The sequence below is a fragment of the Elgaria multicarinata genome, chromosome 7 (assembly GCF_023053635.1).
Source record: "Elgaria multicarinata webbii isolate HBS135686 ecotype San Diego chromosome 7, rElgMul1.1.pri, whole genome shotgun sequence".
Taxonomy (NCBI): Eukaryota; Metazoa; Chordata; class Lepidosauria; order Squamata; family Anguidae; genus Elgaria; species Elgaria multicarinata.
In genome coordinates, this window is record NC_086177.1 from 38,495,549 (window position 1) to 38,522,576 (window position 27,028).

Below are 27,028 nucleotides of genomic sequence, written 5' to 3' on the forward strand. Positions count from 1 at the left end.
TTTTAAAAGATTTATTTAGTAAATGCTAGTTAGATGTATGCATTTCATACTCTAGTCTATATGCTTGCTGTGCTATTCAGGAAAATAATATTTGTGTTAAAATATTTTTTAGGAAAGCTCTAGAAGGGAAAAAGAAAGTTGTTCTAGCCGGATGTGTTCCACAAGCCCAGCCTCGACAAGACTACCTACAAGGCTTGAGCATTATTGGGGTGAGTTTGTGATGCTCTTAGAGCTTGATCCTAAAAAAAAAAAATAGTGGTCGTTAATAATGTAAAAATCTGGAGGTTATCTTTTCTTGGACATAGTGCTTGTTTAAGCTGTGGTACATACCGTGCACCTAATTTGCTTAGTTGTCCACCCGGACATGGCTTCTGGTGTTGTCCGAACCCAGGTGTCATGGGTTTTTTGAGGAGAAAGCGACCCTCAAATAAACCATGGCCTGCTGTTTCTAAACCAGCTTTCTAGAACTATATTCTGTCCTACGTAGCAGAGGCAGCATAAAATTGGTAACATAAGTATGAATTACAGAATAATTTATGATCACTTCAATGTAAGTTATACTGACTTATGATGAAACTGCAGAGTATTCTTCATTCCTTACCATTTATTTCACCACAGAGTAAACTCATGTACCTTGGTTATGATGTCAGTAAGGTTCTGTGGAGAAGCAGCCTCTTTTAGCAGTATTTAGGAATCCCTTTGCTTGAAAAAGTCCTTGAACGCATACCATTCTTAGAGGAGGAAAAAGGAGTCCATGCAACTCCAACACATAACTTTGGAGGAACCTGTATGCCTATGTGTGCTTGCAAGTCAGACACGTGCATACTAATTCACTTCTAGAATTCTTCATATACCTGTTATTACTTGTAAATCAAACATAGACACAAATAATTCTGGCAGTGCAATTTTTGTCATTATAGCTTCTTGCTAGTGCCCTCTATGTAGAAATGGTTGTGTTGAAAGTAGCTTTCAGGATGCAGTCTAATCAAAGTTCTGCTTTTGGATAACATCCATTCACATCAATAAGGGTGATTACCATTTTAAATTATAGAGTGTTTATTTCTTTATGTACTACATTTATATACAGCCCCATAGCCACAGCTCTCTGGGCGGTTTACAAAAGGTTTGCAGTTCTGGATTGCAGAGAGTTCTTTAAACCACAGCTTTCCAGTTTGGACACCACAGGGTAGTTTAACAAACCACAAAGTCTGCTCTGAAGTCAGGCGCACAAGAGAAGGGAGAGGAGAAGGAACGGGGGACAGGAAGCACTGGGGCTTATCACTTGTTCCCAGTCAAACAGCTATATATTGTTGGACTTCAGAATATTATAGAGCTGTGTAGAAATGGCACCTCAAAATTAGTTTTGGGCAGTTTCACTGAATTTCTCCAAGGGGAGGAGAAATTCTCCAATTGTTTCTCACGGGTAAGGCTCTCCATTGGCAGGGGTTGTAGCACAGCTTCTTTCTTTTTCCCCCTAAGGGTCTTCTTCATTTCTTTTCTTTTTTGCACTGCCACTGCAAGTGCCAAGAGCAGAAACAGTGTGACAGCCTGGTAATTTCCATTCTATCGAATGAGAATGGTAAAACAACAACAACACAACACTAGAATACTATACCTAAACCAGACCATTATCTCTCCATCCATGAAGTACTGTAGTTGCAGACTTGGAATTAGAGGCTAGGAATTCCACACAGAGGACGATACAATTAGATAAGGTATATGTGTGTAGATACACATACCATTAGAGCAGCAGCAGCTAATATTTTTGACATATATGCTACAAATCAAATCTCGAGTACAAAACAGTGCTACCTTGCGTGCATTATTATGTATTAATATATTCACACACACCCCTTTATGGAGTGGGCATTTGTTTGTAGGATACGGAGCTGGGGAGTTGGCTAAAGTGTGGTATAGAAGAGGCAGGCAGAAGTACAGGTCTGAATCTTTAAATACACAGACTTTCTACTCCTCCTGCTCTTGTTGGATAAAGTCCTGGAGGAGAAGGATATCAATGCCTACTGGTCCTGATGGCTACCTGATTGCTGGGGAACCTGGACACCCATGTCCTGCTTGTGGGTTCCTGGTCAATAATTGTTTGACCACTGTGTGAACAGCATGCTGGACTAGTTGGACCCTTGTTCTGATCTCTCATGGCCCTTCTTATGTTCAGATGTGCTGCGGACCCCTGCTGATTGTGCAATTTGTTGGCTACTGAAGCATTGGTATACCTGTTCTCTGTTTTTATAAGCTTTCTTGTAATGATGTTTTCAGCCTTATATTCTTCACATTCAATTATTGCTGAATTCAGTAATGCTAAAAGCTCAGTTTCTTTATTGGTATGAATTGGCGATGTACAGTACCTTTACCTTGTATATGTGTTAAATGGGTGCAATTGAAAGTGTGTGTGACCTGAATTGGACTCCCTGCCCAACCTGTTTTTCATATGTTGCAAGTAGGAATAGAAAACTTTATAGGAAATCTGCATCTCATCTTTATGTGAATTACACGTGTAAGGCAGGAACCTTCCAAAACTCATAAAAATATTTTTTAATCTACTGCTTTACAGGTTCAGCAGATAGATCGTGTAGTGGAAGTGGTTGAGGAGACTATCAAAGGTAAGCTTCTCAGCTGAAATAATGTGTGCTTTCATTCTTCCCAAAACCATTGCTGGCATTATTTTGATCATGTAGATCCCTAAGGAATCTTACAGTTGAAATATACCATGTATGTATTGTAAATAATGACTGAAATGTAAACAACTGGCAGGTGCTACATACGTTACAAAAGTGTAATGTAGAAATCTTAGCCACATTAACATATGAAGGCCTAATAATAGATCTTAACTTGTTTTTCACTTTTGATTTGTTTTAAACATTGCTTCTACTACTGTTGCTTTTACTTACATATTCTTTTAAAGATCATGACATGAAATTTTTCAAAGAAATTACTGTTCATTTAGTAAAAACTTTAATAAACTAGTTTCTCTGGTTTTTGTCCTGCTCCATGGCTTTGTCTCTGTTGTTCAGTCTACAAAACTATAACTTGTGAAGCCCGTTAAAGTTACCAAGTTCTATCTAAGTGGCTGCATTTTTAAAGTAAACACATTGGGAAATCTATGTGATGTTAGTGTCAGGCTTGAAAATATTAGGACCTTGGAACACAGCAGGAGATTCTCTAAACTGTATGAAGTATAGAGCTCCTTTATACACATAATTCATATAGTTTGCTAGAGGTGCCACAAGATGTAATTTGAAGGAAGGTAAACATGGTATGAGTCCTTTTTACATTTCTTTATTTAAAATAACTGGCTACTTTGTGTGTTTTTTACCATTAAACATTGGCTAATTTTTTTTATAAACCTTTTTACACAAAGTACCTTCTTAATGGTTGCTGATTTCCATTCAAACAAAAAAAAATGTATTCTGTTGTCCATTTTTGTCCTGTTGTTATGGAACAACTCTGGCTTGCAAACTAGGCCAAGGTGACTTAACTATAATGTAACAAATTATATTTTGTTTGTTGTGGTAATCACAGGATATGTGGCTGCATTAAGTAAATTAAACTGGGTCTTTTAAAGTGTAAATATAGCTCATATAAAATTAACGTTTGGACAGAGAGAACTGTAAAAGTATTTATAAGGGACTATGTGTGACTTTGAGATTTAACAAAGTATCTAAAAGGTTGAATTGTTTTCATAATTACAAGTAAAATGAAGAAGATTAACTAAGCTCCAAAATTCAGTAGATTATGCTTAATTTCCTTAGTATTTGCTTTAAAAAACCCCAACCTAACCCCCCTCCCGAGACTAAATCAATAAACATATTCAACCTGAGCCTAAAAAGTAAGTTAGGTAAGTCCTATTGGACTTCAGCTTATGGTTGGGATCCAGAAAGATAGAGATGAAAGTCTTTGCTTTTTATGTGCTTTGAAGAATACCATATTTAATTTTTCAGAGCAGAATCAATAAACAGAGGAAGATGATTTTCTATCACTTCAAGAGGTACTTTTTATTTGGAGGGTTTCTTTTCCTCCAACTCCACCTAAACTTGTCAACTATGCATATTTTCGGCATCTATTTTGATACAGTGACTAGTCTTATGTTGTGGAAATTGAACATGATTTAGAGTATCCCTAAATGTCTACTAGTAAAATATATTTTAGATCAATAATTTTTATAAGGAATGAAAGAAGTAATGCTGATAATATTAGGGGGAGGATTTAAAAAAAACCATTCTTTTATCATAACTTCAAAATTTCCAGACATTTTACATCTGTAGTCTTCCTATAAAAGTCTTCCTTTTACATAGCTTATAGAAATCATTTTGGGGGTGTAAAAGCTAGCTAGCAATATATGAAAATCACACCTTAAACGTTTTATTTACCATTGTTAAAAAAATATAATCCAAAGTTGTTCAGTTTTTCCAATTGTGGTGGTGGTGACACACATAAAAGGTCCCTAGAGAAATTAAAAAAAGGGGGGGGGAAATATCTCCCCTCCATTTTCTGGGCCGTTGGCCATGCTGGTCTGGGTTGATGGGAGTTAAAGTCCTAAAGATCTGAGGGCATCATGTTGGGGAAGGCTGACCTAACTGGATGAAGAATTCTAAAGAACATGAAACCTTACACACTATTTTCATTGGTAATAATAAAAGCATTGCCGAACTGTGGATTTTAGAAATAATGACATTATCCTATTATTCCATAAGATTCCATACATCCATAATAACCTAACAACATAGAGCTCTGTGCAGACTCTGTAATCCTGAGAATCTCGGCACTTCTACACTGGCACATTTATTCATTTGTTTTAACACAAAGCAGCACTATGGAACATGTACATTTGATTCCATCCCTGTTGTTGGCAGCCATCATGGCAACTTAGGGGATGTTCCTGGTCCTGTAAGGGCAATTGTTGCTAAAATTGCAAGGTCAGGATAGATATTATTGTTCATTAATGAAAAATCATATCAGGTATTTCTGATACTGCAAATATTATTGAACTTAAACGTTTCTACCTATGCCAGCAAGCTACTCTAGAAAAATTGAACTGCAACATTAATATAAAGTGGATTCCATATGGGGTTAAGGGGAGACTAGACTTTCCGGTTGAATAAAACCTGCTTCAGTCCAGAGTTTTCACAAAACGTTTTGTGAAATGGGTCACTGGACAGGATTGTTGAAAACAACTCAAAGGAAATTACTTCACTGTTGAACTTTTTCAGACTTCATATAACCACTCTAAATGCCAGTCACATTAACCTGTCTGGTAATATGGTCTATCTGTTCCTAGTTTAAATATTAACAAATGTTTGCCAATTGTTTAGCTACCATACCAAGTCAATCTATTATTATTGGTGGGCTGCTAAAAGTGCATGAGATCATCTGTGTGTATATTGCAAAGCCTAAAGTATAGTACCTTTTTTGACATTATATCTGTCAGCCTAGAGTATAATCACAAAATTTCTATCTCACATTCTCTTTCGGTCATTTTGTACATGACATTTTCCCTACAATGAGATCACATGCCTTTTGGAAAAGCATGTGCAATTAATATGTGAAGAATGCACATGTGTATTTTGCCAAATTGTATGCATTGGAAAGCTATGGCTCATTTCATGAAATCAAATTCTCACTGCCGTTTATTGTCTTGTCTTGTTCTGTACCAGATAACCATAGTTTCCCACTTTAGACAAAGGGGAACTATAGTTAAGTGAAGACTTCCTGGTTCAATCATGGTACTCAGGAAGGGAGCAGGGAATCAAAAGTAACAACCCTCAAAAAATACATGACCACCATAATTACCATGTAATTATCACAAAAATCACAAACCCTTTTGCCAGCATATATGTATCTTGGGGTTTTTTTTTTTTAAGTCAGTGTGGGAATAACTACCAGATATGCAGTTTTTTGAGCTTCTATAACTTTGTTATGTTATGAAATGAGAGTCTGGGGAGGAGTTTCTACCTCTACTAGGTTTCCATTAGGTTATGAAAAATAATCTTATTATTTAATGTATTGAATTAATCCAACTCTGTCTCAAAACAGACTGTGGACTTTGCTCTTCTAGTAGCTCTGAGGAGTAGATTTCAGAGTTTTATGCCTTCAATAGTTAGTACTTCTTGATTTTATTTATGGCCATTTTGTAAACTTTAGTTTGTATTTCCATAGGCCACAATCCAGCAGAAACTTAAGTGTGCTTAAGAGCATTGAAATCAGTGCACTTTAGGCTGTAGATTTCTTTGCTAGATTGTGGTAACAATTTATAAAGAAAACAAATTGTACTCTGCTGTACTGTAGTATCACCTTAGTATTTTTAACACTGGTTTACCTATATTTCATACATACTTTTAGTATTAGTGAGGAGTCAAGTGATTTCTATTTCCATTTCTGTGCATATAATGCTGAATTCATTTACTTTAATTACCAAATAGAATACATATTGTTAGATCCAGGAGTCCTTAATGAACTACAGTATTGGAAAATAACTAGTTATCTAATCATCTGGTGATATTGCCATTATTAGTGTAATACAGTGAAAATTAATAATTTAGGGAATGCTATTAGCACCTCCTGCACATTACTGAAATCACAGTAGGGGATAATGGAATTTTTGGCATATGCTTGCATGAAACTAACAAGCCTTTTCTAGCTACTGTTGAACTTTTGACATTTTTTATAGGATTACATATTAGAATATCACACCTTTCTTACCTCTTAATTAAATTGAGTCCTTGACTAAAAGTTTTACTTTATGATTCTGAAAAGGCCAGCATGCTAATTGCTTTTCTTTCACATCAGTGGAAGAATTCAGTGTATTACTGCCATATTATTGTTAAATGACTAGATCGCTTAGATTTTGTTCACAAATGTAAACAGCTATAAGTTAAAGCTGCCTTATACTGAATCAAACCATTGGTCAACTCATTAGCATCCAGGATTTCAGCTAAGAGCCTTCCCAACCCTACCTGATGCTGGTGACCTTCTTTATACGAAAGCATGTGCACTACCACTGAGCTACAGTCATCCCCCTTATATGGCAGTTACTGTATGTGGTGTTTGCTCACCATGCTATTCTTCTGTTTTTCACTATACCATCATAAACTCAATTTTAATTTATATATGGTGAGGGTGGTAGCATCATGTTGGAAAATGCTGCAGGCAAACTGGTTGCCACACAGAACAGTCTCCCTTTAATTGCATTATAAGCATTCTTTTGTTGCTGTTTGGATATGCAATTTAAAAACATTACTTGGGAGGCTGTGCATCGAAGAAATAGTTAATTTTCAAAGAATGTTTCTGTTTCCTGCAATCTGACGAGGCAATGTGTGTGCATACAGCAAAACCAAAAGTACAACTGAAACTTTATGTCAAAGAGATGAGCCACATTTTAAACTGGACACTGGCTTGCCTCTTTGACAGTGGCTGGGTTTGGATAATCATATTTTAATGAGCCAAGATATAAATTAGCCTTTTGCCTTCAAACACCAAGCCTTCTTTGCTCTCTTTATTGTGCACATGAGTGAGATGTAGAAATCTCCAGCTAACCGTAAGTTCTAACTTTGTTCATACCAGGAAACAATGGTTGTTAGTTTTGGAACAAGCCAGGGTCTTAAACCAACTTCAAACCATGATTGAAGCTTCAGGTTTTTTCTGAAGATGGGTATGATAACTAACTCAGTTTCAACAGAGCCAATGTTAACTCTTGCTATGCTTACATGAACTAATGTTTTGGCTGCAGCTACAGTTTTGCTCTGAGCACACAGCTAGTTTTATCTGGCATAAAGTTAAGTAGCCATGCTTCAAAAGTTGGAACTTAGAGGTGTTTGTTTTCTAATTTAGTGCACTTAAATACATTCTAATTAATAGTAATTTTTTTATCTTGGTCCTTTCCAATCCCAATTTCATTGGAAATGACTCTCAGCATTACTATAACAAACAATCTCTTTTCTTTTATGGCATTCACTTTGATTCTGGTGACTTGAAAGAATATTTCTAGAATAGTGGAAGATTAGCATTTTGAAGACGTGTGCTTGTACTCTGGATATTTTTAAGTTGGTATCCATGTAAGCTCAGTTAAAACAGATGGGGCCATATCCAAAGAACGTGTTACTGGTCTTATAAGTGAAAAGTACAACAAGTTGAGTTAAATTGTAAAAATATTCCCTCATCTGAATCTTTTTGCTTTGCTTTGTGACAACTTAATGAAAATGCTTACTCAGGTTGATCCCATCAATTTAAACATACTTCCTTCCACTTTTGGTTCTGTGGTCTAACACTTGATTTTTAAAAAAAAAAATCCTTAAAACCAGCAGAAATATTTCTGTGGTAATTGTAATAAAAAAGCTGTTGCTTAAGAATTTGACTTGTAAAATTGATGATCCTGCTTTTATCAAACAGCTTAAGAAAATATAATGTAAGGAGCTAAGTGTTGTTGTTGTTTTGTTTTTAAAAAAACAACTCATTTTGATATTTGGTTCTGCCCTAACCTGGTAAGTGGTTGGTTATCAGAAGACTAGTTATCAGAAGTCTGTTTTTGTTTAACAAAATGTTTGGATGGAATATATTAAAACAAATGACTTTTATGTATAATGGTGCCATTTTTTCCTCTTTATTTGAAGGTCACTCAGTGAGATTGCTGGGTCAGAAAAAGGATAATGGAAAACGGTTGGGGGGAGCTCGATTGGATTTGCCAAAGATTAGAAAGAACCCACTGATAGAAATAATTTCCATCAATACAGGGTAAGCATCATTCAAACTGACATAAAATATTCAATACTGCCTAGAAATTCAATTTCATTTTTGTCCATGCTTAATGCAGAGCTGCCTCAGGTCATACCATAAAGAACAATTTAGGGGAAAACATAGAAAACGTCAAGGGTATTCAATGCATTAATGGTATTCAAAGCATTAATACTTTAAAAAAAGCTACCTACTTATTTGCTTATATTTCACAGTTTAAAAAATAGAAGGTATTTTTATGTGGGTATTGCAGTACCTGTTATTGCTAATATTTCCTGAAAATTTAATTCAATGTTGTGGTAGGTCTTTTCAGTATAACGGATTTCTCCTGTCACATTTTGAGCTTGGGGGAACTACCACGAGGTACCTTTCCCCTCAGCATTCTCAAGATAGTGCAGGAAAACTGTCCTAAACGTGGGTACTGCTTTAGAAGACATGGGTATCGTGTAGTTTTATAATGTACTCATATGTATTTATATGCATCAAGCCATAGCCAACTTTTAAAAAGTGCTGAACATTTAAGTGAGATGTCTTTCTTTATATATCCCTCAGAAATTAAAAAAAAAAACTCAGCAGAAGTGTGATTTGAAAACAGCAATGAAAGTAGCTATGTTTTACTTGCACCTCAAATGCTTATACTATTGGCCTTGGGTGAAATGAGGCTACAGAAAAATATCACCTGCTGTAGTCTGTGCCATAGGAACTAAGTACTGCAGAATAAATCCCTTATGTAAAAGGTGACTGGTCTGCAAACTTCCTTGTTTTTGTCTTAGACAAATGGAATGTGTTTTACCCTTAAAGCCAGCCTAAAACTAATATTAATTAATTAGATAATATCTGATATCTCTTATTATTAGTGCAGCAGCTGGTCTAATTAAGGGTATCACATTATCTCTCTTGCCTGGCTTATCCCTGGTGCTAACACAACATAACACCTGAATCTTCTTTCTCTCTCAATGTCATTCTCATTTATTGTTTTCCCTTTGCTGCCTTTGCTACTACTCTTGTTGTCTCTGGAATTGCTGCTTTCTCACCCAGGAAGTAGTTTCCCTCCATGATGTTTTCCCCTCTCTGTCCTTTCGTGGAATTGCCTTCACAGAAACCTGGCATCTCCAACTCTGCCATTGTTACTACTGTCTCCTTTAGAGGTCTCTCGTTCTCCCACACCAATTGCCTTGAAGGATGGAGTTCTATATCGCCTTCTAATTTCAGACCACATTCTACCTCTCTAACAGCACTCCTACCCACCTTATTGTGCAGGAGCTTAGTATTTCACTTCTGGCTACCATCTTGATATTTCAGGTAGAAGTTGTATGCGCTTGGAACTTTTCAAGTTACCAGGAGACACATACTTTATCTGGGCCAGGTGAAAGTATTAAGACCCACAAAGTCAGCAGGACTACTCATGAGTAAACTTGCATCGATCCAGCTATCCTTGAAGAGAGTAGCCCCGAATGCCTTACTGAAGTCTGTAAACGAGATGTTTGCATGTCATGCGTATTTTGTCCCCAATCCTTACAGCAGTAGGGAAAGTTTGTGGATGTCTCTTTTTAAAAGCTGATTTAGGTTTCTGCTTTTAATGCTTTGTTACAAGCTAGGTTAAGAGAAGACAGAGTGCATATGTAACATCTCTCAGTCTCCGCAGCTGGTCCTGTGAAGTGACCTGCTTCAGACAGCACTGGGAGTCAGGGAGGAATAGATGAAGGCAGGAAATGTTTTTTGAATGATGCAACAAGTGTTGGCCCTAGCAGAAGGGACATCATGTGGGCTCTAGTTTAGGCAGCAAAATGTCTAGAGCCAGCACTTCTAAAATCTTTTAAAAAATACTTCAAAGGTTTTTTATTTTTACTTTAATGTGTAAAGTAAATCACAGCCAATCATATGCCCATTCTATAGCTTAGTACCTTTTATGTGTATGTTTACATTTTAATAAAATGTTTTATGATGGGAAAATATTTATTTATTTATTATTGCATTTCTATACTGCCCAATAGCCAAAAGTTTCAAGTGGCTTCATTATTTCTGTCCTACTCAGATTATAGTTGGATTTCTGGGACCTGCAGGTCACATGTACCACCAAGCTCTTTCTGGCAGCCTGTCAGACCCCTCCTTAATCTGCCACTGCTAACAAGGGAACCTCTTTCTTGCCTCTGCTGGGAGATCGGAGATATGGAAGGGGTATCCTTTTTAGTACTAGGAAGAGAAGCCTCTGTGTGTGTGTGTGTGTGTGTGTGTGTGCGTGCGCGCATGTGCATGTATGTTCAAGAGTGCATAAGTGTGTGAATGTGTGTACACACATGCCCAGTGTAGTGCTCAGGGACAAAAATGCTGTGCACTCTTGACTTAAATACACTGCTCCTGTGATTATTCTCGACATAGCTTTAGATATTTTCTGCCTTGAATAAACTAGCAATTTTTACAAATGTGTTCTCTCTGACAGTGATTCCATATAAGTGAAACTGAGGTGATAGAGCTGTTGTATGAAAACTTTAGAAACGACCACATGGATCATTGTAAAAAACGTGTAGGTAAATGAAACGAGGCTCTTTGTAACTTGTTCACCTATTATTCTTAAACGTTACGTAATACATGGAAACTCTTTCACAATCTTTAAAGAGTAATTTCAACTGAGAACGCTAAATAGAGTGAACAATAATAAGTAGTGTGGTTCCATCAGACTGAAGCAAAAAGAAGCATGTAAACAGCTTTGATATTTCTTTTAACAAAACATAACAACTTGTGCTTAAAAGTTAGAAGAAACCACATTAGTGTAGCAAAAGAGAGAAAAAGAAAATAATTGTTTACTGCAAAAAAGCATTACAACATCTTTGATTTTTGCCTGAGGACTGTGCCAGTATGTGGGTGTGGGTGTGTATGTGTGAAAGAAAGACAGACAGTGGGAGAGAGAAATTGGAATACACCAAAGATACTGTTTCCTTATTAGACTAGCGCACAGTGTTTTTCCAATTACTTTTCCAACTATATAACTGGAGGTTTTAAAATCTAAATAATAGAAGATTTTGGTTTTGTTTTATTTTTGAAGTCCTACATCAGTGAATATGTTCAAATTGCTATCAGGAGCCTTGATCTGTAGGTACATGTGTTTGTGTTTAATTTTATATTCCCACTTTATCCTTGAGGGTCACACAGCCGCTAATGTGCAGTTTTCATAGTTCAGGGTATGTATTGCACTAGCATAGCTATAGCAGTGTTTTATGCAAGGTATGTGGAGCTAGTCGTATTATGTGCCTGTTAGTTGCATCCCCTTTATAATTGTTTATTACAGTTTGTCTGCTGAGTAGGACTTAGCTAGTCAAGTTCTTTCCTGCTGTGCTCCCTTTTCCTTTTCCTTAAGAACAGCCCTTGTGTGCTGCTGTTAGGTCTGAAAATACAACCTCATCCCCAGAAGTTAAGGCCATCCACTACACACACATGCAGTCTGCATTCGGACATCACTTTAAGTAATACACTACTGACAGTAGCTTATTTTGAAAATAAGCTGCTGTTATCCCGTACACAATCAGACAAATAAGCTGTGTATGTAGCTTATTAAGCTTACTGTGTGACATCCCCATACTCCCTGTCATGCTGCAGTCCTTCTGCCCAAGCAGGGGTGCTGTTTCACCCATTGACAAAATTGCAGCAGCCTGTTTTAGCCTTCCACAATATCCGAATGAGAAGGGAGAGATTAATTCAGTGCATCTAGCATCACCCTGACAAGGGGGTTCTAAAGCGCTGGAGGTTGGCAGGATTGGGACCAAACTTAATACACAGCCTCCTAGTTGGAAGGTGCCCGATACATCATCAAAACCCTGCACAATTACACAGGAGTGAAAACTACAGGTGCGCCAAAAAGGGAGTGGCACAAATAAACCCTTGGAAGTTTGCAGGATTTGGGGCAAACTTCATACACAGCCTCCCCTAGCAAGGGGCACCCAGTACCCTATCAAAACCCTGCATGATTACACACCAAGAACCGAAACCCCTGAGTGAATGAAAAAGGGGTGACTAATATAAATCCTTGGAAGTTTAAAGGAACAGGACAAAACTTCATACACAGCATCCCCTGACAAAGATGCCCACAAGACAAAATAACAACCCTGTGCAGCTGCCACTGCCTGACCAAGACACTGATTGGCACTTGGGGAGGTTACAGAGCACACTTCCAGGGGAAGGATTAGGGTGGAGTCAGACTGAGCACAATCAGTTGCTAGGCAGATCATGGAAATAGAGTGGTGGCACTGGTTTTGACTGCTCTTGCCAAATGACTCTGTAATTAACCCACTGTGATCGCTCCCCAGCACAATAACCCATAATGGGTTAAATAACCCATTCTGAAGACCATGGGTTATCAGAGTGAGTTATTTTGGCCAAATATGCCATTGAGGGTTAAAAAAAAATATATCTCCCAACAGATGACACAATAATCATGATGGGTTAAACACAGAAGCTAGATGGACCAAGTTGGTCCAATACTGGTTGGGTTTTCAGTGAAGGCTTTTAAGTCCAAAGCTTGCTGGACCACACCTAGATAATCAACTATAGTAATCAAAGCTCCCTTTCCAGACTCCTTTTCTCCTGACAAGACCTTTTTTGGAGGCAAGCACTGCTTCCCACAGGAGCCTCCTGTTGGGGCATGACAATAATGTTATGAAGAACTGAACACACACATACTGTACATATATTCTGTTTTTTTCTGCAAAGTACAGACAGTACAGTTCTTTGTAATTTGCAGGAAAATGTGCATTTTATATATGTGACCCTACATAAATGTTGAGGTCATGTCTATTTTGTACTAAAGAACGAATTCCCAAGTACAGAAAGTAGTGCTGCTTCATAGCTCTATCTTGCAAAGGAATTAGGGGTTCTAAAATTCCACACCACCTGCCTAATTTTCTCTAATTGTGGTAGTCCGCATGTTGTATAATGATAAAACCCCAAATTATAGGAGGGGATCCATTCCTGATCCTGGTGAGTCACAACAGAGGAAGAATGGAAAACCCACAAGATATTTTTCATAAACATACTCAAATCTGTGTTGAACTCAGCAAGACTCTTGGTTGCTGCAATTATTCCATGCACAATATTCTGGAATGTTATGCCTCATACAAAGGGAAACAAATTTTAATAGGTTCTTCATTTATTTTTCTATCCTGCTTTATCACAGAAAAGAATCAGAACAACTAATGACAAAGCAATCAGAATCTAAATCAAAAGCATAAAATGATAGAACAACAGATTTTAAAATGAGTTATAGAGCCATCCACAGAAGCATCAACAAAACCAACAGTCCTCTAAGGCATGGATGAGGAACCTCTGGTGCATATGAGGTGCCCATCCAGACTGCCTGCTTCCCATATCTCTAATCCATGAAAGGAGATAAGGCATTTCTCTTCCTCCCTCCCAGGCTGCAATAAGGCTTTTAAAAAGCCTCCATTAGTGCCAATGGAGGTTTTTTAAAAGCCTGATTGCAGTGGCAGTGAGGTGGGATGTGTGTGTTTTCTGCTTCTGTTTGGGGGTCTTAGCTGTAAAACACTCTTTACCACTCAGAACAGAAAACTATTGGGATCCATCATTTTCTGTGGACAGACCATTCTAATTATTTACCCACCCCTACAGAGTTCAGTAGTCACTGTAAGTCTAAATGTAACCTGATTTTGTTAGTTTTTTTTTATAAGCATAGTTTTTCTTCTGTGATAAACTCATTCAGTTCTAAACCTTGTTTTAATTCTTCTATTGTAAGGAATCTTTATAAAAATGTATATGCATAGTCTGATCATATAATCGTTGGTCAGTGAAAATATTAACCATGGTTAAGAGAATAAGCATTTGCTAAATATACTTGCTCTTTTCCTCTTTCTTTATCCTGTGCATATTTCTTCCTACCTTCTTTTGTCTGAATTAAACATAATATTGCGGTAAGTCTACACCAGCACGGACCATGATTAACATTCAGAGTGGTGATGTGTAGGATTCCCAACTGCAGGATTGCAGCTATGGTGTTTCTTAATTAGAGTTAAAATGGAACAACATGGCATTCTGTCTACCTACTTTAAAATTTCATATATAGAATAACGTAACTAAATTAAATAGGCTCAAAACAATTCAGAGTTCACCAGATGCACAGAGTCCTGGGAGGTGCTTTAACTTGCCAGGTTGGAAGCCATTGGGCATTTTTAAAATACGTGGTATCTGTTGTTCTCTGTCAGATTTCTTCCTGGTTGGCCATCTCTTTTCTTATGAACATCACCTTATCGCTTGCCCTGCAATAGTGATGGAATTATGCACCTAAACTATATTTCCCTATTTCATTTAATTTCTACTGTTTAGTTCAGAAACTATCAAGATACTTACTCATTTGGAAAGACAGTTTGATCATTTATTCAAACTGTAATTGTTCAGTTGCTATTGCTATCCAAACAGTCTTATCTAATCACCTGGATTGTGAGTACATAATCATTTGGGAAGCAGAAAAAAATCTTGATCTCAAACAGTTGTTTTTGCATCATGCCAATAGTTAAAAGAGAGAGAGAGAGAGAGATGATTTCAGGTACAGGGGAAAATATGGTTGGATGTCTACACTGTGTGGAGGAAGAGAGAAAGATTGAATACATATTTTCAATATCTAGGAGAAAAGAGACAATTCCCAGGGTGCAGTTTTGTGCCCTGAATCAACTTGTACTTTTCTGCCATGCAAAAGGAAGAGGGGTGGGTGGAGAGGAGCCTGGGTTGAATTCTACCAATCTGAAAGTCCGGTAATACTTAAGACTTTTCCCCAGTCTCCCATACATGACCTTAGCTGAGGGGATGCTAGTAGTCAGGAATGCTATGTTCCTAAGTAATCCAACTCTTCCCTAAAAGGCATGGATATTATAAAATCCATAACTGCAATACCCTTAGTATTTTTGTAAGAACACATGCAGCTCCTAACAGAAACAATCTCTTCCTTGGGGATGATCCTAAATTATATGGACTTCTGTAGGACATTGAGCCAAAGTAGCATTCTACATGTGACTGCTTTGAAATGTTGTCAGTGAAATTAACCAGTTAGAAAATGTTGATAAGAAAAGAAAAGAAAATCCCAGTTAACAGAGGAATTATATAATAGGTCAGGCTTTCGAAAACATGTTTTTCATTATAGATACTTTGTGGAGTTCACTTCTTACCTACTAGAGTTTGCATGGTTCTGTGCATGCAGTCCAAAGCTCCATTCACTGAGCCCCTTCAAGTGTCACAAGGGTTCTGAATTCTTTGAAGTGCCTGGGATAGTTTGATGCACAGGTGAGATGTGTGTGATCTATCCCTGAAGGCAGAAGAAAAGGATTAACACCCCCTCCACCACCACTCCTTCTCCCATCTTCAAAACCGCTTGAAGCATGGGATTGCCAATGAGCTCTTTAAAAGAGGAAACAAAAGAACTGGAGACCCTCCTGATCACAGCTCTCACTTCGCACATCTAGGTTGGCCCTTAGTGTCATGGCCCAGCTCCAGCACTGCAGTGGGCCTTATAGTTTATAGCTAGCATCTGATAGAAGTGATCCAGAAGGATTTGGGCCTGTGGAATGTCGGAATTACTGTGAGGTTATCTCTGTCAGTGGTCTCAGAGGAAAGCAGGCCTCTCCCATCCAGCTGCTAGCTTTGGCCTTGACAGGGAAGGAAGCTGACAACTTCTCTGTGAGAACTTAACAGGAGAGGTGAAGGATTTTCAGAGGTGTCACACAAGTTGAAGCATCACCCTTGAAGGACAGAATGGAGACACACCTTTTGTGCAGGGGGCTTATTGATGGGCTAAAATAACTTGTCAGTTGTTTAGGACGAAGTCTATCACAGCCACACCTTTGCTTTTAAGCAGATGTCCAGGCTGGGAACCTTTGATAGGAACATTCTCATCTTCACTGCCCCTAATCCTCTCTGTTTGGACTTACTACTATTGAGCCTTGTGAGGCATTCTTCACTTGGACTTTTCATCCAATTTGGACTCTTGTCTCTTTGAACTTTGTATTGTTAAAAACCTGCCATGAAAAATACTGGTATACTTTTCAAAGACCTTGAATTCTTGTTTAGTGTGGATCTGGACCCATGTAGCATAGAGCTACCAAAGTGGAAACTATGGTTGTTGAAATCTCTGTGTGTGGGATTACTTTGGATTTACTCTTGAACCAACTTTGACTCTTGGATTTGAAAGGCCTTGACCCATGTGACGCAGAAGTTCCAACAAAAATTTCAAGATTGGACTTAACTCTCTGTGTGAATTTGTTTAGGTCTTTTTCTAGAACTATTGTCTTTGATTGACCTGGATGGCCTACTCCAGGAATCATTCAAACCGCTTGCCCTGTATTCTGAGCCATAGAGTTTACAACAAGAAAACCAAATTGTCTGGATCTCAAACATGGTTAGAGATTAGCTTTTCATTGTATTGGAATTACTTATGGAGCCTATAGCTAATTATCACCACAAATAACATTTCTAAAGGATGTAAACATTAAGCTTTTACCATGGGATTTGCTACAATAAAGGAATCTCATGGATTTGGGTTGTCCTGCATCAGAATGCCAGTTGCTGTGTCTGAAGGACTGGGCCCATGGTTGGTGGCTGGGATGTTGAACAAACCACCCTGAATCCCATTGCTTGTTCAAGAGTTTCAGGGTGGTTTGTAACCTACCCTCGCCAGGTCCAGATGTCATGACAACTCATGCCTAAGCCGCCTACGAATTCAGTGGCTCGTAACGAGCATGTGGGGGCAGGGATAATAAGCTATCATATCTTATTATCCCTCTGTGATCATGCGAACCTGCCCACAGTGGAGTGGTAAATAATTGGGAAGGATGGGGCACTCTGGACTATTCCCTTGCTCTGATCACCCTCTTCCTTACTCATATAAGCATCTATCCTTCCTGGAGAGAGGGAAATACAGATGTGAGATCCATAGCACACCATTATTTTTCCCTCCAGGGAAAAAACAGTGGAACAGTGGCTTGCAGCATCTGCATGGTGTGATCTTCTAGAATAGGGAGAATATGTTCACATGGCAGCAGCAGGGCAGCACTGACTGATTGATGTTCACAGACAACCAAAGAATACTTTATTTCAAGGGAGGACTAAGGGTCTGTTAATTTCCTTATTGCAATAGTGTCTTGCACGAATAAATGTAATGGCCTGTTTCTATGATCTGCTGCAATGGTCCATGAATATTTCAGGTAGAGTTCACAAGTGAGTACAATTTTATAACCTCTGGCATTGTACTCACATCACAAGTCTCCCCAGCACATATGTGGCGTTTGTTACTACTTTGCCAGACCTAGCAGAGTATGAAGCAGAGAAAAGGTACGGCAGGTTTTTAGAGCTATTTCAGTCTCTATGGAACTTTGTTGTGCAGCCTCCTAAACCTAATATTTTAAAGCATTCTTCTGCCTATGGATCCAGCAGCACCACAGGAGGAACTTGTTAAATACATAGCTTAATTATTTGCCATCGCAGCTATGGATATTTATGGGATCAAGATAACTAGATGGTTTTGGCTTCTTACCTAGTCCTGTTCTTGCAAACCAAATTGCAGACACAATACAGTGTGCTTGGTGGGTGAGCATATTAACAGGTGCTTCACAGCACACATATGCTTTCAAGACCCCATGGAGGATTACTGAAGTCTATTTTATACTGCAATCCATGTTAGCTAAATCTGACTCAGGGAGAGTGCATTTTAAAGTACCTGTAGTCTTTAAATTTGCGTATGAAGATAATACATTAACATTTATTTATAAATAAAATATTCAACCCCATATCTCAAAGAAAGTTATTAATAGTTTTATAGCCTGATCCATTGCACATTTACTCAGAAATAGGGCCCGCTGTGTTAATTGGAGCCTACTCTTGGGTAAATGTGCACAGAATTGCAGCCCTAATAGCTTAAACTCTATTTCATATTAACTCATTTTGAGAATATAATTTTTTGACCTATGCTTTCTTAAATCTTATTTGTATGACAGAGGAATTTCATACTTGGAATGAAACTCATATGAAATTTGCCTACTGACGTAAACTGCTGCACCATAACTGACCTTTATTTTCCCAATAGAAGACCCTCTTTGTTAGTGAGAAATGGAACTTTCAGATACTGAAGCAAGTGCTGACAGCTCAGTTTAAGCAAAGGCTGATTACTCATTTGGTTCTCCTCCCTGCCTCATGCTCAAGATCATTTCTATGAATTACCTATTTTGGCTGTTGAACTTGCATATGATATAACTTCTTGTGAACATCTTGGTAAAAGTAATCTTAAACAATGTGTTAGTTAGCAAGCCAAATACCATCATAGCAAAAAAAATTCTCATTAGAAAATTAAATAAAAAGTTTGCCTTTTGAGTGGTTCGTTTATTCAACCATGATGTTCTACAGCCAACAATAAATTTCCTTTCTTTGATGGGGATCTCCTCCACATCCTAGTTCCATATTAATGAATAAATCCTAAATCAATACTGTTTTGATAAAGTAGCTGGCAACCATAGCAGTACATTGTTAAGAGCCAATCCTTAGTCAAAATTCTTAAATATCTGAGGAGCCAGGTACCTTAAGCTTTCCTCCCTGATCATAAATATGCATCATTTCCCCACCCCGCCCCAGAATTACTACAATACTGTTTTACATTAATTGTAAAAAAAAAAAAAAAAGTATGAAGAAATATTTTGCATGTGGGACAGATCTTGGTAAAACATCTAATTCCTGAATTTTAGGCCAGAGGTTGGATCATGACTAACTTTGGTGCATTGATTTGATGGATCGAATCTAAGTATGATCAAGTCGGGATCCATTTTCTGGTGTATTCTTTGTGGGGGCTAGAGGAATCTGAATTAGTTTTCTGTATTCCTGCTTGAGAATTAGTTTAGATATCTTTAATAGCTCAAAAGCAGAAGTGAATGTTCCCGCCTGCCTATAATTCTTTGGAGTATCTGTTGCCTGGCCTTGAAGCATGCAAGAGCACCAGCTGGAGTACATAAAATATTCATGGTACGAGAGATAGTTAACAATAACAAAATAGAAAGACAGTTTCACAGATCACAGTCTGTCTTATAATTATTTTAATCTGAATGGCTGACATGGTATATTTTAAAGAAATGTAGTCATCTTTTTTGGCTGTGACTTACAAAATATGTGCCCAAATCTTTATGCCATGTTGGTCCCAGACTGGCTTCAGACAGTTTTAGATTGTGTTTTTATTGAGCCAAGCTAAGAGGAGTTGTATCGAAAAATGTTGTATAATGTCACTTTTTTCCTCTTAGGCCTAATCTACACCAAGCAGGATATTGCACTACGAAAGCAGTATGAAAGTGGCATGTAAAAGGCAGGAGCCACACCAAGTAGGATATATCACTATGAAAGTGGTATATGGTATGTGTCAATGGGCCCCAACAGTTGTCAGTGCATTTCAATACCGCTATAAAGCAGCAGTGTGGCTCCTACCTTTTATATACTGTTGTCATGCTGCTTTCATAATGCAATATCCTGCTTGGTGTAGATTAGGCCTTAAAATAAAAGTCCCAGTGCATTTCAAGTCGTATAGCCTCTACTCAGAAGGTATTTTCAGTCTTCCTTTCCATTTTTCAAGAAGAGTGGGATTTCTTTCTCTCCTAGTCCTTGCTCTGTCTCTGCTATTAGTAAAGTGAGGGGGAGAGAAAGAGAAGATACTTCTTATCAAGGCTTTTAAGCAAAGACTGCAAAATGTTAGCAAACCAGGCCTAAGATCTCCCCAGCATTACATAGTTATCAACCCTTGAAAAGTACAAATATTGGTGTGGCTGTTATGCTGCCCATCGTGGAATCTCCATTTGTAACAGGAAAGTCTTGCAGAAATTTTCAAAATGTAACCTTTTTTTTTTTTTAACAGTGGGTAACGCAGGATAAAAACCTAAATAAATAGTAAGTTTCTTTTTTTTCCAATTGAAAACAAGAAGTTCTAGTTCTTGCAATTGAAAACATAAAGGCTCAGAAATAGATAGTACCATTTTCAAGTTATCCAGACTTGAGATTGTTGCTTCCTGGCCCTTGCTTCAGCTGTTATGCCTCCACTGATGCCCCCCAAAATGTTCCGGATTCTGACACAGTATTGGCCATATTCAGGCATTCCTTACCCACTTAACTGAATGTGGGTAAGCAGTCTGTGCACAGGCCTCCCCTTGGCAGATGCCTCTATGTGCAGGAGTAGGGTGCCCTGTCATGCATCACATCAGGGGCAGGGCTACACGGGTCACATCTCTGTGTAAGGAATACCCAAATAGGCTGTTGACATGTTATCAGCATAGACAGCTATGCATAAAAATGATTATCTTTTATCCAATCAAGTCAGTGGTCTACATATCTAGCCCCATACTGTCAACTCTGTTTAGTCACAGTAATTCAAAGTGTAATGTGGAGGTCCTATTTATTCATTTATTTTATATCCCGCCTCCCCACCAAGAGTAATATTCAAGGTCCTATGCAACCCTCCTCAGTGATATCCTATTACCTGAGTGTCTCATACTTGGATGGTGTGTGCTTTATTCTGAATGTTGTCCCCTCATCTAAAATAAATTGACCAAAAAAAACCCCAAAGCACAAATACTTATTTATAACATTTCTATGCTGCTTTTCAGTGGATGCAAGGAGAGGAGGTGCTCCCTGAGATGTCCAGGATCCAAAGCATTTAGTACTTCATAGGGGAAAGCCAGCATCTTGGGGCTGGAAAACACTGGTAATCAATTGTAATTTTTTCAGCACATGCTTTGGCTATGTTAGTTTATACCTGCCATCAATTACACAGCATTCTATACTAATTGAAGTGTCCAGTTATCATTATGTGCAAGCCTATGTAGATGGTGTTACGAGTTAGAAGTCATTAAGGCAGGAATGGCATCAGCCAGGTTTCTGTCTTTCATCAGAGAGAGTTTTGGTAAAAGGCATTCTGGGCCACAACTGTCAGCTGGTAATCTAGGAGCAAAGTAAGGATACAGAAATACCCCCCATGCTACAAATGTGTTACTTAAAAGGGAGTGTGATCTAATTTAAGACGGGGTTTCCTTATCCAGCCGGTACACTAAGGCCTTTGCTAGACCTAAGGTTTATCCCGGGATCGTCCCGGGGTCATCCCTGTTCATGTAAATGACACACAGGATATCCCGGGAGCAGGCAGGGATGACCCCGGGATAAACCTTAGGTCTAGCTAAGGCCTTAGGCTCCTTGCTGTTTACACTTCCATTTTGTCTGGATTGAGTTTCATTTTATTCACTGTCAGACATGAGTTCAGGAGTGCCATTGCCTCCTCTGGGTCAGATAAAAAGAAGAAACAAACATGTGGATCACCCACATATTGATGACACAGCAACCCAGAACTTTGACCTTTGCCTGCAGTTTCATGCATGGGATCAAGAGTGTGAGAGATGACATTTAACTCTGAGGCACTCTGCAACATAATTTCCATAGGGAGTAATAATAGTTTCCCAGCATCCCTTTCAGGGTTATGTGAGGTATCATGGTATGCATGGTTTATTTCAAGTCTAGAGTCTGATTGCTTCAAGTTGCAGTTTCTCTTGGTTGAGTGAAAAATTGAGAATTCTTACCTTTATATGGCATTCATCATTTTTCTCATAGCACTATTTTTTTAATGGTTGCTTTTGTATCATCTTATGTTGGGACTATCCCAACTCATTTAAAAGATTACTTTCCAGTTCTTGAAAACAAATCATGTAAATTGGTTCATAAACATGTTGTTTTCTAGATCTTGGATCTTTAATGCACCATTGCTTTTCATAAATGGAGCCAATTTAATGTAATCATTAAACAAAAGGCAGGATAGAAATATGATACGAACACTCCCTGGGTATTAGAGGAGTATTCAAGTAATGGGTACAACAAAACTTCCTAAGGATGGTTTCAGATTACAAAGCTTACATATGTGATGTTTTTCTGTCATGCAGAGGTGGTAATTGCCATTTTTACCCCCTCATGTAGTGTTTCTTATGAAATAAAAATTAATTGTTTTATTTATTAGATTTGTATAGTGCCCAACTGGCAAATACCCTTGGGGCAATTTACAATCATAAAACCAAACAACAACACTAAAATAACCAAAAAAATAAACATAATACAGCAATACAGGTATTACAATCATAATAAACCATTAAAAATATTAGAAACATTGAAGAGCCAGCATTAAAATTAATAAAGCAATAGATTAAAGGTTAAATGTCTGCTTAAAGAGGAAGGTCTTAACCTGGCATCTAAATGTATACAGTTGGAGACACCAGGCGGATCTCTCTGGGAAGGGGGATTCAACAGACAGGAGGCCATTACAAAGAAGGCTCTTCCCCTAGTAGCCACCCGTCACACCATTGTGGGCGGTGGCACCCAGAGAAGAGTTTCTGAAGAGGATCTTAGCAATTGGGCAGGAACATATGGGAGACAGCAGTCCTTCAGATAGACTGGCCCAAAGCTGTTTACAGTTTTAAAGGTCAGCACCAGCACTTTGAATCATGCCCAAAAGCTGACTGCCAACTAGTGCAGTTGGCACAGCACTGGAGTTGTTCAAAATGTCCAGTCCCAGAAAACAGCCTTGTTGCCCTGTTCAACATTAACTGAAGTTTCTGGACCATCTTCAGAGGTAGCCCTATACATATATTACACATAGCAATAATCCAGGTAGGAGACTACCAGGGCATGGATAATGGCAGCCAGGCTATCTCCATCCAGGTAGGGCCATAGCTAGTAAATCACCCAAAGTTAATAAAAGGTGCTCCATGCCACTGAAGCTACTTGGGCCTAGCTGGATCTATAAGCACCTCCAGGGTTCTCTCTGTGTTGAGATTGCAGACAGATACCCTCCAACACAGGATGTATACCTTCCATTACTTCAAGGATAAAGATAATATATGCAGAGCTTAGGTATTTTGGGGTATATGCATCTAGACGAGCCTTCCTCAACCTGGTGCCATCCAGATGCTTTGGACTATGACTCCTGTCAGCCCCAGACAGCATGGGCAGTGGTCAGGGATGATGGGAGTTGTAGTTCAAAACAGCTGGAAGGCCCAAGGTTGGGAGAATGCTGGCCCTTGAACTTCTAGTATGTTTGCTATATAAATGTCAGGTTTTTAAAAATGTGTGTGTGTGTTTGGTGTGACTTTAAAAAAACAAGGCTCCAATTTATTTGAGGCAATATGTAGATATGGGGTGGGGGAGGGAGGAACAGTTTCTGCAAAGGTCAAGCATGTAAATGCCACTCATCACGTCTATCAATTTTATTTTTAAATTTCTGCAAATGCTTGGCAGTCCCATGATCTTTTTGCACTGCAAACTGGAGCCAGACTGTATGTCTTTTTTTGTTTTGTTTTTAAGAGATAAATGTCTAGTGTTCTTATGCTTTGGGGCTTGTGTGTGACTCATGTGTGTTTATATACTCCTTTTAAAGCCTTAGTTATCTTGGAGCAAGGTAAGTTGTTGCTCAACAACTAGAGTTCCTATTAGACTAAAAGTACAGCTGGGAGTGTGTTTACAAAAGGGTTTGCTTAGTCATCTGCTTTCCCCAGTCCCTGCTAGTCTGTTTTTCTTCTTACTTTGATAAACTGCCCTCATTTGTTGGCATGCATTTCATGTTCACTTTCTGCAAATTAAATTGTGCTCGATTCACTGTGCTACTTTCCATAGTTTGAGAGTAAATAGACATTCTTCTCCCAGATCTTTGTATTGATTTAGCTTTATTCCAAAACATGTTCAAAAAGAGAAGAAAACAATAAGATGGATACAGAAAAGTAAGTACTGGTTTATACTAGATATAAATAAATAAATTTAGCCAGACTTAAGAACCCTATATTCACTATTGTCTTAATATCCCACAGATATAAATAGGCCTGTTTAAGGGCCTAGGGGAGCAATCCCTTGGCCCCTAGACAGCATCTGGGGGAGATAAAATACTTTGGATTCCCAGATCTCGGAGACAGAGGTTGGGGACAGTGGTCCGATCTCAGAGCTGGGAATCCACACTCCTCTCTCTCTCTCACGCAACAGGTGCAGAGAGAACCATGCAGGCTGTCTCTCTGAGGTTGCAGAAGCGACTTCATAGAGGGGGTAGAGAGGGATTCCAATGGGCAGGGAAGGGAGGAGATTGGAGAGGCTGGGATACAAATTATCCTGAGGTCACTCCAGCCTCCTTCCGCTACGACACACCCCAGCTAGACAGGCAAAAAAGCCCATCTAGCTAAAATGCAGATCAGGAGGAACATCAGAGGCAAAGATCACCTCCACTGCTCTTCTCACTCTATACCGGGTGCTCTTAAGCCTCCAAGTTGTAATAGGATTGCACCCTAAGCCTTGCATGTAAATTGTGTTGAGCACTGTTTTAATTTTCAGCCAAACATTTGGAGAACAAGATAGCACATGTGAGTTTCCCATTGCCCATTATGACTATAGAAATTATAGCTATTGACAAAACAAGATATCAAAATAAAGATGTAGAACACAGTGTGGGGTTAACTGTTTCCTTAATTGAAGGAATGGAGGTTAGAGTGTTGGTACTGTAAATAGAAAATATTTTCATATAACTTTTCTACTTCTCCATGGCTTAATCATGGAGAACTGGGTCATCAGAAGAGTCCAAGGAGTGTTTCCAATGTTAGCCCTACTTAGAGTAGACCCAGTGAAATGACTGGGACTTAAATTGGGCTAACATTGGATACAATCCCAATATTTTCAGATTGCAATTTAAGTTCAATAAGTTTTTAAAAATGAGGTTAGTTAAATTTGTACTTGCCTAAAGTCCAACAATGTCCTTTTACGTAGCCCGTGTGGAATTCATAGTGTGATCATGGGGTTGGAGCAGTATCAATTTACAGTTGAATATTATTTGGGGTGGAGACTGGAAGTCTTCTCACAAAGGCAGGTGCTACAGTGGACCATGGCCGTGACTGGATCTAGCACTCTTTCAAGGAAACAGGTCCTTTCTAGCTAGGGCTGTGGCTCCTGCATGGATCTGGCTGCTGGAAGAGCAACAGTTTGATGTCAGATGCCCTATGTATTTGGGATACTTAACTTATAAGAGTGTATATAACGATTAAATTGGGAAATTACAAAATATTAATCTCTTGAATTATTTTACTTTAATATTGTTAAATAGGTCACCTTGGTGAAGATATTTATTTATTGAGATTCTATAATTGTAGAGTTTATAATATGCATACAATACAGTCACAGAATACAATTAAACCCATAAGAAAAGCAATTAAACTCCCTGTATATAAAGAATGCTATAACTAAAAACTGAGGCAGTGGCAGAAGTAAGATCCACTGTAGTCAGTAGGATTGCAGCCTCACAGTGCAATCATCTTACATGTGGACTCTGTTTTTGGTATTATGGTTAGTTGACTGATGATGATGACAACGACAATGTTGATGTTACTCGGAATTATGTCTCATTGTTTTCCATGGGGCTTACTCCCAGGTACTTGTTTATAGGATTGCATCCTTGATCAATTAAATATTAAAAGCCTGCAGAAAGAGGTACGTTTTTAATTTCTGCTGAAAGCGGTTTAGAGGGGGAGATCTGACAGTTCAATTGGAAGCTTATTTCAAAGCCACAGTGGCAGTAGTGAAGAGGCCCAGACCCTCATGCTCACTCAAATACATTGCGATAGCACCAGGAGGAAGGCAAATAGAAAAATCAGGCAGGCCTATATCAGAGAAAGCAGTGCTTGACATAATCTGGTTCTGAACCATTTAAAACTTTTTTGGTACTATATGCTTGGTGCATGAACAATTTAAAATGGATCCAAGTTTTGTGTTGTTGTTTTCATATACATTTATTTTATTTTTGTTCATTCCCTTGTGAGGCTCAAACTTCACAACTTTTTAAAAACTTTTTTTCAATTTCTACCCGGATCAATCTTCCTCATTTCTCATCTGAGTCTAGATGAACCTGTCTCTACTTCTTGGGATAGCTCCTATAAGTATTCCTTCCTTAATCTTTAGGTTAAACTACTGTATAGTTGGGAAATTTAAGTAGTTTGGACTGGCAGTAGTTTTAGATAGATGCAATTTAGAGCTTAGTCACTCATGCATGCTTTATTGGTAGCTTTTTGTTGTTTAATTATTTTTGTGGTAATTGGTTTCTCCATTGTACTGTCCTGCCCCTTAGATTAATTTTCTATTGTTATTGTATTTGCATTTTCACATTTTTCCACTCACTCGTTACATGTTACTTTTCCATTTATACACTGATCTCATATCTCACTGCTGAATCTGCATGTTCTTATCAAATGCTATTAAATATATC

The 27,028-nt window shown here is 38.3% G+C and overlaps 1 protein-coding gene across 1 annotated transcript in view; it reads left to right on the forward strand.

The window, feature by feature from the left end:
* Positions 1-27,028, forward strand: part of CDKAL1 (CDK5 regulatory subunit associated protein 1 like 1) — a 342,956-nt gene that overhangs the window by 93,606 nt on the left and 222,322 nt on the right. Inside the window, exons 5-7 of the mRNA XM_063130444.1 lie at positions 113-209; positions 2,570-2,618; positions 8,622-8,742. Coding sequence (XP_062986514.1) covers positions 113-209; positions 2,570-2,618; positions 8,622-8,742 — 267 coding nt within the window. The remainder of the gene's footprint in view (positions 1-112; positions 210-2,569; positions 2,619-8,621; positions 8,743-27,028) is intronic.